Source organism: Micropterus salmoides, unplaced genomic scaffold, assembly GCF_014851395.1.
Source record: "Micropterus salmoides isolate LMB-PRFRI ecotype aquatic unplaced genomic scaffold, ASM1485139v1 Ms_hic_scaffold_13, whole genome shotgun sequence".
Lineage (NCBI taxonomy): Eukaryota > Metazoa > Chordata > Actinopteri > Centrarchiformes > Centrarchidae > Micropterus > Micropterus salmoides.
In genome coordinates, this window is record NW_024040374.1 from 16,072,310 (window position 1) to 16,087,879 (window position 15,570).

The window sequence follows — 15,570 nt, forward strand, 5'->3', positions numbered from 1 at the left end:
CGCAAAATCTTTAGAAGAAAGAAGCAGTGCAAAAAGGTTACAAGTGGTGGGCCCATACTGTAGCCTGCCTCACCTCTCATTTATGTGTTATGTTAAATAATAGATTCGGCCCTACGTTATTTTAAAAACGATTACCTTGGGGTTTGTGGCTGTAAGTCATTCGCTAACTTGTGCAAACATTTTTTTGACATTTTACAGTGCATGTGTACACTAATAATTAACAGTCACGCGTTGTGAGCAACTCTAGCACCTGCAAGACTTGCAGATTTAACTTAAATCACAATTAATGCTCAAAAGGTAAATCAAGATTAAGAATTAGGTATTTTGTTTTTCATTTGCATTTTAAATTTACCCAAGGATTGGCAATTACCTATTCAGTTAACAGTTTTCATATAATAAAAAGAAAAATTATTTTAGGGAAAAGGAGATTAAGACACACACTCCTGTCTACATCAATGGAGCTGAAGTGGAGCAGGTCAGCAGTTTCAGGTGTCATCTCACATCTCTACGCTAGTGAAGAAAGCCCCAAAAGGACTGTTTTCTCTAGGAAGCTTAATTCCCATGCCAAATTATTGTCAGCTTTTACAGAAGAGCAATAGAAAGCATCCTGGCCGAAAACATCACAAACCAGCATCCGATGTGCATGGCCCACGACAGGAAGGCTCCACAGCCGGTGATTAAAACAACTCAGAAAATCATTAGTAGGCCTACCCATCTCCTGAGCATCAGTGATATCAGTGAGGTGAGGTTCCTATGCAGAGCCCAAATGATACTAAAGGACAGTCCCCACCCTAGCCGACATGCTGCCTTCTAGGAAGAGCTATAGAAGCAGGCCATCTGCTGTGTACCACCAGACTGCAGAGCATCTTTCCCCCCAAGCTATCAGACTTTTAAACTCAAATTCATCCTCAGCACTGCTCCATTGAATAGGTAATAGTTTATTTATTTTTATGATTGCTTTTGTATTACTGTATACATGTACTGCTACTTAGCAGAAGGTAGTGATAAACCTAATTTCACTTTACAACCTGTTGTAATGTGACAAATAAACCTACTTTGTAGCCTACCTTGAACATTTCCTCAAACCCAGACGTCTACTAACGGGTAATGCCTCTCTTCACAAGGATTCACCCAACAGGTGTTTTCATGTCCTCAAATCCACCGGCAAAAATGCGTTAGGTCAAACGTCTGCATGTTTTCTTGCAAATACACTTGACTTTGAAGGATATAATGTCCTGTGTCCGCAACGTTGTTTGTAACTGTTCTCTCTAAAATGCTGCATTTATGTTCTATTGGAAATACAGATAGCCTCTGCTCAGAAACATAAGTCACGCTTGCAAAATTAAGGATTTTCATCACTTCATTTTGAGATTTGAATTCTCGACTGTTACAAGTGACCAGTGTTGGGCCGTAAAAATATTATTTTTTCCAGTAACTAGTAGTGTAAGGGATTAGGCTCCTATTTCCAAAACAGTAATAACATTAGGCCTACAGTTAGGTCTACGAATCCAAGTAACGCTGCGTTACTGCGTTACCAGAACGCACCATCCTTGACGTGACTGCGCGACTGCTCGGCAAGTTCAAGTCGAGAAGCCGGTTGTTCAAGTCGGGTGCCAAAAAGTGAAAGGAAGAATGGAGAACGAGGGAGATGGGCGTTTTTCTGACATCTGTAAGTAGGCTACTGCCATTATTGTGTCACAGTCAAAGATACAAAGAACACTGTCCTGTGTTGTAAACTTTGTGCGACCAGCAACAAGCTTTCAACCGCGAACAATTATACATCCAATTTATTGAGGCATTTGCTAAAGCAGCACAGCAACGTGAAACTCATAGAGAGGAACTTCGGTGTCGTGCCCGCAGAGATTTGGCCCCTCGCGGGAGCGCGCACAGCTAAAGCGGAAACTGCTAGATGCTGTAGCCTGGTGATTTTGTACGGCAAAGTAGGCCTACTGTTTAAAAACGATATAGGCTAATATTCTTTGTGGGTTTTATCAATGGTGATAAATGATTCGAAGTCTACCCTATATTTTATGAACGTTTAAAATCATAAATAGCCTATTTATTAGCTAGGCTAAATTTAGTTGAAGTCACATGCCTTTGCACTGATAGGCCGATACGAGGCTATCTTTTGATTAATCTCTCGATAATTCTGACAGCAAAGTATTTGGTGTTCTTGATTGATGTGTTGTTAAGGATTTCTGACCGTTATAAACAGTTATCCCAAAATTAGGTTTTTAAATGAGGGGAAATTAATTAATTAAGGGGAAAAAATAAATGTCGGATCGGTTCTCAAATGAACTCTTGTCAGTGCTGAGAACGCCATTAGATTCCTAATGGCCAAATGGTTAGGCTAAAGCATTATTCGGTAGGACTGATTGTGGCTAAATTAGGCCTACATCACCTGGCATTTCAGCTTAGGTCGTTATTAAATGTAGGCTATATGAAACTCACACTGTCCAACAGCCAGCCAAACCAGCAAAAATATGTGGGATCAGTGTGCACAGCATGTGTCTGAAAGCAGGTAAGAGGTGGATGCATTAGGGTTCTCAACAGAACAGTTGGAGGCTACCTACCGAGATTAGTATCCACCTGTCTAAACCGCCCAAAATATGAGCTGGTAACAGTGTTTGGCCCTCAAGTGTCTGAAAACAAACTTATCAGGTGGATGCATTATTTGGCAAAACTGGTTTCTACTTGCAGAGATTTGCATCCAGCTCTTTTTTCAGCCAAGAAGATTATTATATATATGCAATTATCAATGTCAAGTCTAAACAGCCCAAAATGTGAGCTGGTAACAGTGTTTGGCCCTCAAGTGTCTGAAAATAAACGTAAGAGGTGGATGCATTATTTGTCAGAACTGGTTCTCTATACCTGCCGAGATTTGCATCCAGCTCTTTTTATAGCCAGGAAGACTATCATATATATGACATTTTTGGTGTCAAGTCTAAACAGCCCAAAATATGAGCTGGTAATAGTGTTTGACCCGAAGGTGTCTGTAAATTAACTTGGAATCAAATCTCGACAATCAGCTGTTCCTCCCGTCCTGCGCCTCTTCTTCTGTTGCTGCTGGTAGAGAGAGGAGTGGCTGGTTTGTCTCAGCCAACAGCTGAGTTTATATGTGCCAAATTTGTACATGGCACTAAGATGAACAGTTAGACTACAGACTGACAGCTTTTGTAACAATTCACTACTAGCCGAGCTAGCAATGTGCTAGCAATGACTCGCGCTAAAGTAAATTTAGTGCGAGTTTACTTTTATAAATATTCTTGCCAACAAACATAAGGACTACCCATAGCTTTTGTCTGAATATTCAGAATCGCTGGGTCACTGTGGCACAAATAATAATAATTTTGATTTTTAGATACCGAGGGATCACTGGTCAAAGTGACAGAGTCTGTTAAGTAAAGATTTGCTAAATATGTCTCCGATGGATACAACAAATAACTCTCGTGTTGTATGACCGATGTGGGGTATGAGTGTAGACGATTTCGACCGGCACCTGAATGCAGCCTTTCACCCGTCAAGTCTTTTTTGTGGGTATTCCCATATGACTTGAACGCAGCACAAAACGACAGCAGGCAGAGGTGAAAAGTCTGGATCATGTTTTCATTCCAGTGGAGGCATACTTGATCGACAAAGGACACTGTTAATAAAGATCAACAGGGCTGTTGACGTCGAGGTAACTGTCCACAGAGGGAAGACATTGATGTTGTTGTTAGCCAACCAGCCAGCACAAGCTGAAATTTGTTAGCTAGCTAACGGAGGACCCTGTTAGCTAACCGCCACCATCATCGCTCCGAGCCAGCTGTGCATCGCCCTGTCTTCCTACGATGGGAAATACAGCAACTGCCAAGAAAGGCAATGAGCAAGAAAGCGGTGAGCACCTGAAAACCACCAAGCTGGCCTGTTAGCCATCTAATGTTAGCTATTGTACAGCGTGAGCTAGCTTATTATGAAGTCAGTGGAGAGCAGCCTTTAGCAGTTCTTGTCCAGTGTTAACAGACAGTACAGGAATATGGGCTGCAGAGAAGAACCATCTTTGGTAGAGAAATGTGCAAGGTGTGTTAGCTGCCTCATAATGTTTGTTTATCTTACTTGGAAACAGTGCCACAGACGATGCAGCTAATCAATGAAAGTGACACATGAGCTAATAACAGTGAGGTCCTCACCATCCTGTTTTCCACAGCAGTGAATGTAAAGGCAGACCCTTGACTCCACGAAATGCAATCTTTTCTAATTGCTTAACACTGTAATCTTTAACTAAAGTTATCAAGGTACCATGTTTAATTTACAAAGAGCTAATATCACTTGCCTGCAGCCAGATAACATCTGCAAACACTGGTTTCTACTAAATCTGCAGTTCAAGGCCTAGTCACTGCTAACAACAGGTACATAATAATGACTAACAGACAAGTTGAACAGAAGGGTGGATTCTAGCATTGTTTTCCAAACAAGGCCTGCAAAATGGCTTGAGTCAGTTTCCATCCAACCTGGTTAACGCTCAGCTGTCAACAAGTTTACTGTAAGTCAAAATGTTGTGCCTTGATCACTGCTTTATAACAGTGACATTAACCTGTTGTGTTTTTGCTATAACATCAAGGAAAGGAAGCTTCCTTCCGGCTCAAATTGCACCTGTTGAATAGCAGTTTTGCAATATTAAGTGCCCCACCAATAGCTTGAAAACAGTCGCCAGAGGGCACTCTGTTCTGTTTAGTGTGCATTTGTCAGTAATGATCAAAGTAATCCACTAAACTGAACCATGCGTAGTGGTCTGTCTGGGCTGATCTTGACCTGCTTTCTGATTGGCAGCAGTCCATACAGTCTCGCAGCCTTATGACTCAAGCCACCTGTAGTTTCTGCAGGGAGGGGCCGAGAGTTGTGTACAAAAACTCTGTGATGCGAATGGCAAACTACAGAAAGACATTGCTGACATGTCATTTTGGTCATTTATATTTCCAGAGCAGCCCCAACACTGGTGTAACAATAAGACAAACCCACATTTCTAGTACAGCAAAAAAGAAGAATGCAGCAAGAGGGTTTGGAAGGGCGACTTTAAGCATCGGAAAGCTCTTTGAGGAACTGTATGAATAAACTTGACCACTAGAGAGCATGATAACCGGAGATAACTACTTTCCTGACTGTCAGTCAGTGGGTGTTACAGGCGTACCGTTTCCTTATCAGCACTCTGAATACACCACAGCTGTGCAATGTTTTATGACATAACGTTAAGAGGATTGCCTTTTTGGGTGCTTTGCTTACTTAGTATACCTATGTCAAAACAATGTCAGAATTTGCATGGGAGACCAATGTGTGTTTTCAAATGACACCTCACAGTAGTAGTAGACGTGCAGTTGGCCGCTGAAACTGAAACAGAGGACTTGAACAGGAAGCTTAACTTCATGTGGTTAGCCAAGCATTGCAATGCATACAGGAAGCCATAATCACTCATTGGTCTTCAGTCTGAAAACAGTTGCTTTGCAAGTGAGCCTTTTCTCTCACGCATCAAGAAATTATTCTGAAAATGGCCCAGGGAAAGGATCATTCCTTTGTGAGCCGTATTTTCAAACATCGTAAGAGTACCCAAGACCAAAGAGGACAGGAGAGTGAGGTGCCTCGTATCTCTGAGTTCACCATCATGTGGGATAAGTTGAGTAAGTGCAGTGTTATGCTTTTACACTTAAAAATATGTGTCCGCCACCATCTGCAGCTCTGAGCAGGACGAGTCTCAACTTGCGTTTGTAGTTCTTGTTTGCAGGAAAACTGATATACAGTGAGCTTATGAAATAAACCAAATATACATATGGTTTTTTTGTTCATATAGATGATTGTTCAGCTAGTGATCAATTGTTTGTCAGGTCTTTTCGAGCAGCAGCCCAAACCTTTTATTGTTACCTTCATCGCCAGGTTCATGATTGCTGCATATGTTCACACATTCTTGATCTACCAGAGACATCCGTAAAAGCAGCTTAGGCATAACACATTGTATAACAGGCCATTTGCGGCACAGCAGTGGCTTGCATCATCTTAATATCTCTCTCCTGTCATATTTTTGTACTGTTTTGCAAGTATAAAATGTGTGTTTTTATGTATGCTTTTTACAATGTCTTTTCAATCACTGTTTTATATTCTGTTGAATGAATGTTTTTAGTTTATTTTACCCAGTGTAGGATAGTCAAAGCTGCCACCAATACTGGTAAGAATGAAAGAGAAAGTTGGATTTGAATATTGAAGACCACCTACTGTGCAGAATCAAACCCATCCATCACATCTATCGTCAACCGCTTATCCTGCGTACAGGGTCACGGGGAGAATCAAACCCCTTGTGCAGAAATATTCACTTATTACCTAATTGTAAAGAACTTAGAAAATTATGTTTTTGATGAAATTCAGCAGTATAGAACTTACCCTTGACTATTGGTTTTAGCTCATTTTCAGAGACAATGGGAGAAATTAGTCTTCCAACTAAAATAAATCTTGTTTCAATGTAGAATAATTTAATCTGTAACATCTGTCAGGTGGTAGAGATGCCTTACGTTGTCTTCTTCAGTGTCATTGTTGTCTGTTGCATTTAATCCACTTGAATCTCAAATGTTCTTGTTTTAAGCACTTCATAAATGTTTCTTCCTCTCTTTCTCTTCTCCATCATTTCCATCCATGAATGTTCCTGCAAAACCCTTGGTGAACTGTAGAGACTTTTGGTATGCTCGTTTTTCCATGAGCCATCCTAAGTCACAGAGAGAAGGCTTATTCTGCAGTTTAGGCCTGCCAGGCATGTAATAGCCGATATATTTCTGAGATTGAGGTTAATTAGGATAGACTGTTAGCATTCCGCTTCCACATATATGGCGTTCTATCAATGCCTAGGTATGCATTTAAATCAGCAACCGCATATCAAGTGCACCACCAGCTAGACATTAGATACTTGCCACGACTCTGTGACTTTGGACATCTCATGTCTGCTGTGACTTTCACAATGTCTGTCTAATGCCTGCACTGTAGTCTCAGTTGTGTTCTGCATTTTGTCTTTTTTTCTCTGCCCTTTATTACTGCCTCCCCACTCCCTGTTACTCCCACCTACTCCTGAAAGGGATGCAGAATAGCTTATCTCTGAATTGGCCAATTCTGTAAAGTCCATAAGAGCTCTTTGCATCACTTTAATAATTAAAATTTCCTGCTTAGACGTGTGGTTTTGAGTTTTGTTTAGGAGGTATTTTTTTGCTGTTTTGTAAAGGATAGTCTTGCATCCCCAGTACTTGACATTTGCCTGACCTTAAAATGCATTTCCTTTTCTGAACATGTGAACTGCCTTTGTTTATTTTCCTGAACATGTTAAAGTGCCCCACTTTGTTATTTCCCTCAACAAGTTACCTGACCATGAGTATGTAAGTGCCAAAACTGGTAAATCACGCTTCTTTCTCTTTTTGTAGTGAAAGAGTTCTTAGCTAAAGCCAAAGAAGATTTTTTAAGAAAATGGGAGTGTCCACCACACGTAAGTTGTGCGCTGTTCAAACTTTCATTTCCCCAAAACACTGTTTTTCAGAAGGCAAATGTATTTATACATTTCGTATGATAGCACTTAGCCACTTCCTGGCTCAGATCTTGTTGACTTGAATGCTAGCTGATTGCGTAATTGTACTTGTAATGTGTTTTTTACTGTTTCTTCAGAGCACAACGGGCCTGGATGACTTTGATAGGTTCAAGACTCTGGGCACTGGCTCATTCGGACGAGTTATGCTTGTGAAACATAAAGAAACAAACCAGTTCTACGCAATGAAAATCTTGGACAAACAAAAAGTAAGTGTATGGCTTTAAAGAAAACAGTTTACCCGTCTCATAAGAACTAGTGTCGTAAATCAGGTTAGTGTGTGAAAATCAAACTGCTGCATGCTTGACAAATGCTGTAACTACATAAATGCGGTGCATCTCATAAAAGGAAATGGAGCGTTTCCTCTCATGCACAGCCAGCCTGTAGTCATCTAACACCTCAGAGGCGCTTCATATGAGAGTTTCAATCTTTAAATACTGATGTGAGAGTCGTAGGAGAAGGTTGCCGTCTCCTCCGTGCATTGCTCATGTAGCAGCACTCTGTTCCCTTGAATTTAAAAATTAACACAGAGGTAAACATGTCTGGCTTTCTGTTTTAGCTGTAGTGCTGAAAGACTTTCCTTGTTATGGTGTATGGCCACCCACATGACTTCTTTTTTTGTTTCTTAACACTTTGTATGCTGGGGGGGGTTATTATGCTAGTAATCCTGTACATTTCACGTTGTTTTTACTGCCTTACAGGCAGCCCTTGTTTGCATTTAAATAGTTCAGTACAGTATGCAAATAAATTTGCAGAATCTTGAAACTTGTGTGAGATGCAGTATGTAATAATTTATTACAGTAACTGTCATAGCTAGGTGGTATTATCATTGTGTGATAAACTGTGGATGGAGTTCATGTTTGACAGTCTGCTGTGCTGACAATCTTGTTTGAATCTCTGATGTGTCAGACTTGAGAATCAGCCTGTGCATGGCAGCATTTTTTAAACCAAGGATCTAGCAAATTAGGTAATAATTTGATAATATGGCTTGTGGATATGAACACCTGACTCTAAAGTCTTGTATGTCAGAGCTTCCCACCAACTCATGAATGCACCAGAATGGCTGGCTTTTCAAATGTATTGCACTTTCTGAGAAAAAATCAAGCCGACTTTGTAGTTCACTCTTGAGCAAGTTTTAAGTTTGTGCAAGTTGACTCCTTACTGCAATGAAAAGAAGCTAGTAGCTGACTGGAGAGTTGGACTGACACAACCGGGGCTATAACATGCAAAAATCCTTTTGTGTACGTTCACTTTTTAATTAGGCATACCGAGCTCTCAGAAATCATGAAAAACCTTTTGGGTACTTTTATGTTGTCTTTTGGAAATTATGCAACACACACATACTCAGTTATCAAGAACACACTATACTTAATTTAGCTAATGTACTTATATTATTGTGTATTTTTTGTTTAGGTGGTGAAGTTGAAGCAGATAGAACACACACTAAACGAAAAGAGAATACTACAAGCTGTCTCCTTCCCTTTCCTCGTCAGATTGGAGTACTCTTTCAAGGTACATGCTGGCACCCACCTCACCAACTACATGGTTTTCACATACCAGCGTTTTTATACCAAGGAATCCTAATGCTAACCTAGCAGACCTTTTGTGTTCCCCTTCCACTTGGCTACAGTTGGTACTGTCCATCTCAAAATATCCAGGAAGCATCAGTTTTATTTCCCAACCTGAAGAGCGCTTATCATTTAACATGTGATCAGTCGTTATTGCCCCTGCTTAAAAGTTTCTTGCTTTGATTAACAGGACAACTCAAACCTCTACATGGTGATGGAGTATGTGCCCGGTGGAGAGATGTTCTCCCACCTCAGACGTATTGGAAGGTTCAGGTATAGTGTACATAGTATAGTATTTTATTTTTTATTCGGAGGGTTGTGTCAGCCACTAATAGCTGGACAAAGACTCACTGCTCACTGTGGTCTGACAAGGTCATGCATGAAATAGCTGGAGACAGGCATCAGTTTTAAGGTGGCTGTACAATGAATGATTTGAGTTTGCTCCTTCACTCAGAGGAGATTTGTGTTCACATATTGTGTCTATGGTGTCTGACTGTCCACACTCCCATCTTTCAGTGAAAACCATGCAAAATTTTATGCAGCTCAGATAATACTCACCTTTGAGTACCTACACTCCTTGGACCTCATCTACAGAGACCTGAAGCCTGAAAACCTGCTCATAGATCAACATGGGTATATCCAGGTACACAATCTTATGTAAAGTTTATAATAGAAAAGTGAACTGAATAGAATGGTAACACAAGGTAGCGCAAATTAACATATTTAGTCAGTTTGACCCAAGTTAGGTATTAAAAAAAAAAAACCTTACAAACACACATAGGCTTCTGTTAATAGCCATGGTTCTTAATCGCAGTAAATGTACACTTTGCCCTTAAGTACTTACTTTTCTTATCACGCTCCTGTTGTTCTTTCTTCAGGTCACAGACTTCGGCTTTGCCAAAAGAGTAAAAGGCAGGACCTGGACATTGTGTGGAACTCCTGAGTACCTGGCTCCAGAGATCATCCTCAGCAAGGTGAAACCTTTAAACCCAGCACAACCCGAATACATGTTGTTACAATAACAGTAACCAGTTGTTCATCATTTTGGCTCTGTACTCAAGCACACTGGATTTCAGATGAAAAAATGACAACGAGGTGTTAGTGCCAACCTTCAGTTTTTTGGGTCTTCACATTCCTATCTAGAAATATGCAGAGAGCGAAATAGAACGGGCTGACCGGAGCAGGACCATAACAAGAGGCGCATGGCGCTTGTGATTGGTGACAACGGAATGAATTTGTAACTGCATGACTGTTTAAAACGGATCAGATACGCTGTATAATTAATAGGGCTGACCCTCAATAGTCGAAGATTCGATGCTTCAATGGGCAGAGCCTGATACAACTGTCAATCTCACAGTTGAAGCTTCGCAGCGAAACAAGGATCATGCCATTTTGGCGATTTGGGGGTGCTCAACGTCTGATTTTACGTAGAACTACCAGTTTTCTCCCAGAAAGTTAATATACAGCCTATTAATATACATTTCAACGTTTAATGCTGTAAATAAACATGTAAAAAGAATAAAACTTTCAATAAATAATTTTAAAAGTGCATAACAAAATCCAAAATTCGTAACTCTAACCCTAGGTCACCGTTGATGAACCACACAAAGAATATTTTATCGTTTTTTAAATACCCAGCAACATGAAATAGACCCTCGAGGAACCGCGACATGCATGTAATTGTCGGCAGCACGACATGCACGCACTCTCACAAGACCGGTGAATATGAGAGAGAGAGAGTGAGAGTGAGTGAGAGTGAGTGAGAGTGAGTGAGAGTGAGTGAGAGTGAGTGAGAGTGAGTGAGAGTGAGAGAGAGTGAGAGAGAGTGTGAGAGTGTGAGAGTCTCAGCTTAGCTGGAAATTTACAGTGTAAGTTGAATGAACAGAGACTGCAGCTCTGCAGCTTCTCAACATTAAAGCGGAGCTACCGTGTGTAACCCCCACCCCCCCGTTCACAATCGCCAGTGCACAAAAACACACATGATTCGACTTGCTGCAGCATAGGCCCAGTAGATCATCACCAGAGATGATATGTGTCTGCTGCTATATCTAGGGGCGGCTGTGGCTCAGGATATGGAGAGCGGGTTGGACGTTAATCGGAAGGTCGGCAGTTCAATCCCGGCTCCCCCAGGCTGCATGTTGAAGTGTCCTTGGGCAAGATACTGAACCCCGAATTACCCCATGGCGGTCGAAAAAACTAGAAAGGCGCTATACAAATACGGCGCATTCATTCATACATCAGAGGATCTGCAACCAAATATTACAAAAACATAAATACTTTATGATAAGTTGTGTCCTGTCTGTGTCAGAAAATTAGGGGACTGTTTCTACACCAGCCATATGATGTGAATGTAAAAACAGAGTCAACACACGAAGAAATGTGTCATTCGTATATATTTCTGACTGCTCTGTATGTCTCATTTATGCCAAGAAACCAACCTACCGCCTTTGGAAAATGGAGTTCTTTTCTGTTTGTGACTCTTCCAGGGCTACAACAAAGCTGTGGACTGGTGGGCACTTGGAGTCCTCATCTATGAAATGGCTGCTGGTTACCCTCCTTTTTTTGCTGATCAGCCTATCCAGATCTACGAAAAGATTGTGTCTGGCAAGGTAGGAAGAGACAACCTTAGTCTTAGAGTTTCTTGTTGTTACACTCTGTCATTTCTCTGCTTGCCTTTTGACAACAAGCATCCACTTGGTATGGTTTCTCCAGCATATAAAATTAAATGGGTGAAAAACACACCGGTCTTTGTGTTGATCTTGCTTAGTAATCCATTGTTCGCTCTTGTAGGTACGATTCCCCTCTCACTTCAGCTCCGATCTGAAGGATCTGCTGAGAAACCTGCTCCAGGTGGACCTGACAAAGAGATTTGGCAACCTGAAGAATGGTGTAAATGACATAAAAAATCACAAGTGGTTCTCCACAACAGACTGGATTGCCATATACGAGAGAAAGGTAGGAATCTATTGTGTCATAACGTGTTTCTGAATCCAGAACCATGCTATGAGACATCTATTACTGTCCGTCTTTTTGTTTTTAAAAAAAGTTTAAAAGCGATCCAGTAAGATCCACACTAGCCTCATATCAAAGTTAGATTCACTACTCCAAAATATGAATATATTTGATTCATCTTTTTATATTCTTTATATGTAACATCTGTATTGATACCTTTTAATATTCTGGACAGGTCACCTTCCTCTGCATGTCTCTCTGAAAAACTAAAGCGCAGAGCGAGTTGGATGATAAATAGCTGTACTCCAAACCCAGTAAAAATACTAACTAAAAGAAAAATAATGTGTCTCAGTTACCACTTAATCTTCTGGCTTTATGACAGAAATGCAGTCCCACACCATTTACATCTGAAGCAGTTTTTATGGCTGCGGAACACTATGAGGTGGCTGCTTAGATCTTACAAGGCGGTTTAGTCTATAGACGCGAAAAAACTCAAACACTTAACTACTGAGATATAATCCTCTGAAGGCTTGATTTAATCTAGAAAGAACTTTATCAGTACTCCAATGAGGCTTTACGTCAAAATGTGTCAGTACATCATGTTAGCATATTAGTTATAAGACAAACACAAAAATAATCAAGAAATGAGGTGACCTTTTCTACTTTTGTAACTAATATCATGTGCCACCACCAACAACCTTAATCTATTTTCTGATGAGTGAATTTTAAGACCACCAATTAAGGTAAAGAATATCAACCAATGCCAATCTGCAGCCCATCAGAGCATCCCGAGTTCTAGATAATTGCCGTACTGTAAGAGCACTGACGTCCAAAGTTGGACCAAATGATTGAATGATTAACACAGCTTTAACAGAACATAATTTACATTTACTAATTAATACTTTTTTTTAAATCCCTATTTTCCACTCATTTTTAGGTTGAAGCCCCCTTCTTGCCAAAGTGCAGAGGACCAGGAGACACAAGCAACTTCGACGACTATGAAGAGGAAGACATCCGTGTCTCACAAACAGAAAAGTGTGCAAAAGAGTTTGCTGAGTTCTAGTGAGCGGGCAAGAGTCCCATCAGGGCTCACGAGTTTTGGGATATTTGCACTCACCTGAAGGTTAAGGTGGAACTGAGGCCGTCACGTGTTCTAAACAAAATGCCTCGTTCCTTCATTCCACACAGCTGAATGAGGTCTTTCTTGCCATGATCCTGCGTGCAGGTAGCACTAACCTATACACAGGCACATTATGCAGACACATCCCTCGTGCTGCAACACAAAAATACTAGATCACGATTTCATCTTTTGTCTTTTTTCTTTTGGTGTTTATGTTTTGCCATGTTTGAATAGCCTCCCTCCTCCTTATTTTAATTCAAATAATGATTTGAAAAGGAACATGAAAACTAATATTATGCCAATTTTCAAGTGGTTGATTGTATTAGCTGGTATTGCACATATTGTGATTTAAGCTTTGGGAAAATAGTAGGGATTTTTTCATTTTGGTTTGAATTTCTAAAAATGTTTGTCAGTTATCTGTCATCTGTTACATGCCTGAGTGTGTTTTAGGGTTCAGTTTGTTATTCATTAATCACAAACACTTTTAACATTAACCATTATTCATCATTCTGGTGTCCTTAAGACCTAGAACCGTGTATTTGTGCATACAGAAATATACATAGATGAGACATATGATTTTTCAAATACATTTTGTTGTTAAAGCATGACAAAAATTCAAGTGAAGAAACCAGGGTTTAGTGAGGGAAAAGCAACAACGATGACTTGTTGAAGGTTCTGAGTTTCAGCACTCTGGCATTCAGTTCTTGAAGAGATGGGTTAGCAGTGTTGTGATGGAGCAGAGTCGTGTCAGCGCTGTAGTAACTGATCAATTGTAGCATTGTTTTAACCATATCTGGTCACATGCCATTTTCTGTTACCTCAGACTAGTTGTGGTATTAAATTAATGAAATGAGATGATATATTTTTCAGGTACAACTCTGTTTCACAAGGTAAACTGAAGGGGTTTGAGCATGTCACTCCACATAGCAGGTCATCTGTCTTTGGTACGACCAGAAATGTATGAATTGCATTGATGATGGCATTTTTTTAAACAGTTGAAAGGTCAGTTTGTTAGATTTTCTTGAGAGTGTGTAGTCATGGATGAGAAGCATTGGTCACATGGACATATTTTGTCAGTTGGGCGGTTGGTTATCGATTTTGTTTTTAAAGGTTAACTGTGCTTTAGCAGAGCACTCGGAAGTCATTGTTTAACTGCCATATTTGTTTTATTTTAATTTTCACTTTTTGCATGTTCGTTACATTTGTACAGCAATGTCACAACAAGCTAATAGTTTCCTGAAAGTGTTCCCATCTTTTTCTCTTTTGGGGGGGGGGGGTATTGTATTGTTTTGTTACCTTTTTTTTAAATTAATGCATTAAATAAGCAATTTTATGTGAGTGACATATTCCTCTTCATAATCCCCTGAAAGCAAAACTACATCATTAACCATGAAATAATAACAAAAAACGGAAATATCAACACCTTAAAAGTATTCATGCATCTTGGTCACTACTTGGTCGAAACATATATGTAGCTCAGCTATTAGCTTGTAGTCTCTTTGCATCATTTTAAAAAAAAACAAATTTGTACACTGTGATGGAGCAATATTTGCTCGTTCTTCCTCGCAGAATTGCTCAGGATGAGCCAGGTCGGTTAGAGAACGTTAACAGGCACAAATGTTGTGGTCTGGTTTCAGATTATCAAAGGAAATAAGACTTTTTTTTCCCTTGTAAATCACTCCTGTTAAGTTACTGTATACATATGTCATACACATTTTCTCCCCTCAAGAGAAATCTAGGTTTTATGAGGGATTTTTTTTATACCAGGCACCATTTATTTCCCATGAATTCTGACACATTGCCGTCCTTGCTGCTGAAATGTAGTCCCTGCCTCCGCAAACTCCTCACAGGTGGACTTTTGTATTGGAACAGGTGATCATAGAATCTGTATATCACAGGTTCAATACCTACAAGGCCAAGGTGTCCACTTGTTGAACTTCCAGATGTCAGAAAAGTGCTCCTGCCTCTGTGATCCTTTGATTCCCTAGAGGGAACTTTGTCTCTGCCGTCCACACAGAGGTCAGAGTTTGAGCTCATTTCTGCAGGTCGGACACTCAGGGTTGTGGGGAAATCAGAGTTTTGCATTTCACATCTTGTTGGAAACAATAATCCATTGTCTGTCAATTTAACATCTCTTAAGTCTTCTGAAGTTTTGATCATTATTTGACTTGGTGCTCAAGTGTTTGTAGATGAGGAAAAATGCAATTTAATCAAGTTCAACAATCTTACACAACCAAATGTGAAAAGCCTTTTGGGACTGAATGCTTTTTCAAAGGTACTGATGTGCTGTATATGAATATTGGCTATGCCTGAATTTAAACTTTTTTTCCCCATATATTGTGCAC

General features: G+C 40.1%; 1 protein-coding gene across 5 annotated transcripts in view; it reads left to right on the forward strand.

The window, feature by feature from the left end:
• The first annotated feature begins 1,580 nt into the window (after positions 1-1,580).
• The window catches only part of prkacba (protein kinase, cAMP-dependent, catalytic, beta a), a 14,887-nt gene continuing 897 nt past the window's right edge, over positions 1,581-15,570 (forward strand). The window contains exons 1-11 of one of the 5 annotated variants that reach the window (XM_038715760.1): positions 3,538-3,876; positions 6,690-6,698; positions 7,428-7,489; positions 7,666-7,794; positions 8,999-9,097; positions 9,344-9,426; positions 9,670-9,796; positions 10,032-10,127; positions 11,640-11,762; positions 11,944-12,108; positions 13,043-15,570. The exon at positions 13,043-15,570 is cut by the window's right edge and continues 897 nt beyond it. In XM_038715760.1, coding sequence (XP_038571688.1) covers positions 3,831-3,876; positions 6,690-6,698; positions 7,428-7,489; positions 7,666-7,794; positions 8,999-9,097; positions 9,344-9,426; positions 9,670-9,796; positions 10,032-10,127; positions 11,640-11,762; positions 11,944-12,108; positions 13,043-13,168 — 1,065 coding nt within the window. In that variant the 5' untranslated portion in view covers positions 3,538-3,830 and the 3' untranslated portion in view covers positions 13,169-15,570. Of the gene's footprint in view, positions 1,670-3,537; positions 3,877-3,925; positions 5,652-6,689; positions 6,699-7,427; positions 7,490-7,665; positions 7,795-8,998; positions 9,098-9,343; positions 9,427-9,669; positions 9,797-10,031; positions 10,128-11,639; positions 11,763-11,943; positions 12,109-13,042 lie in introns of those variants that run through there. The other 4 variants (XM_038715763.1, XM_038715762.1, XM_038715764.1 and 1 more) reach the window with 4 other exon arrangements.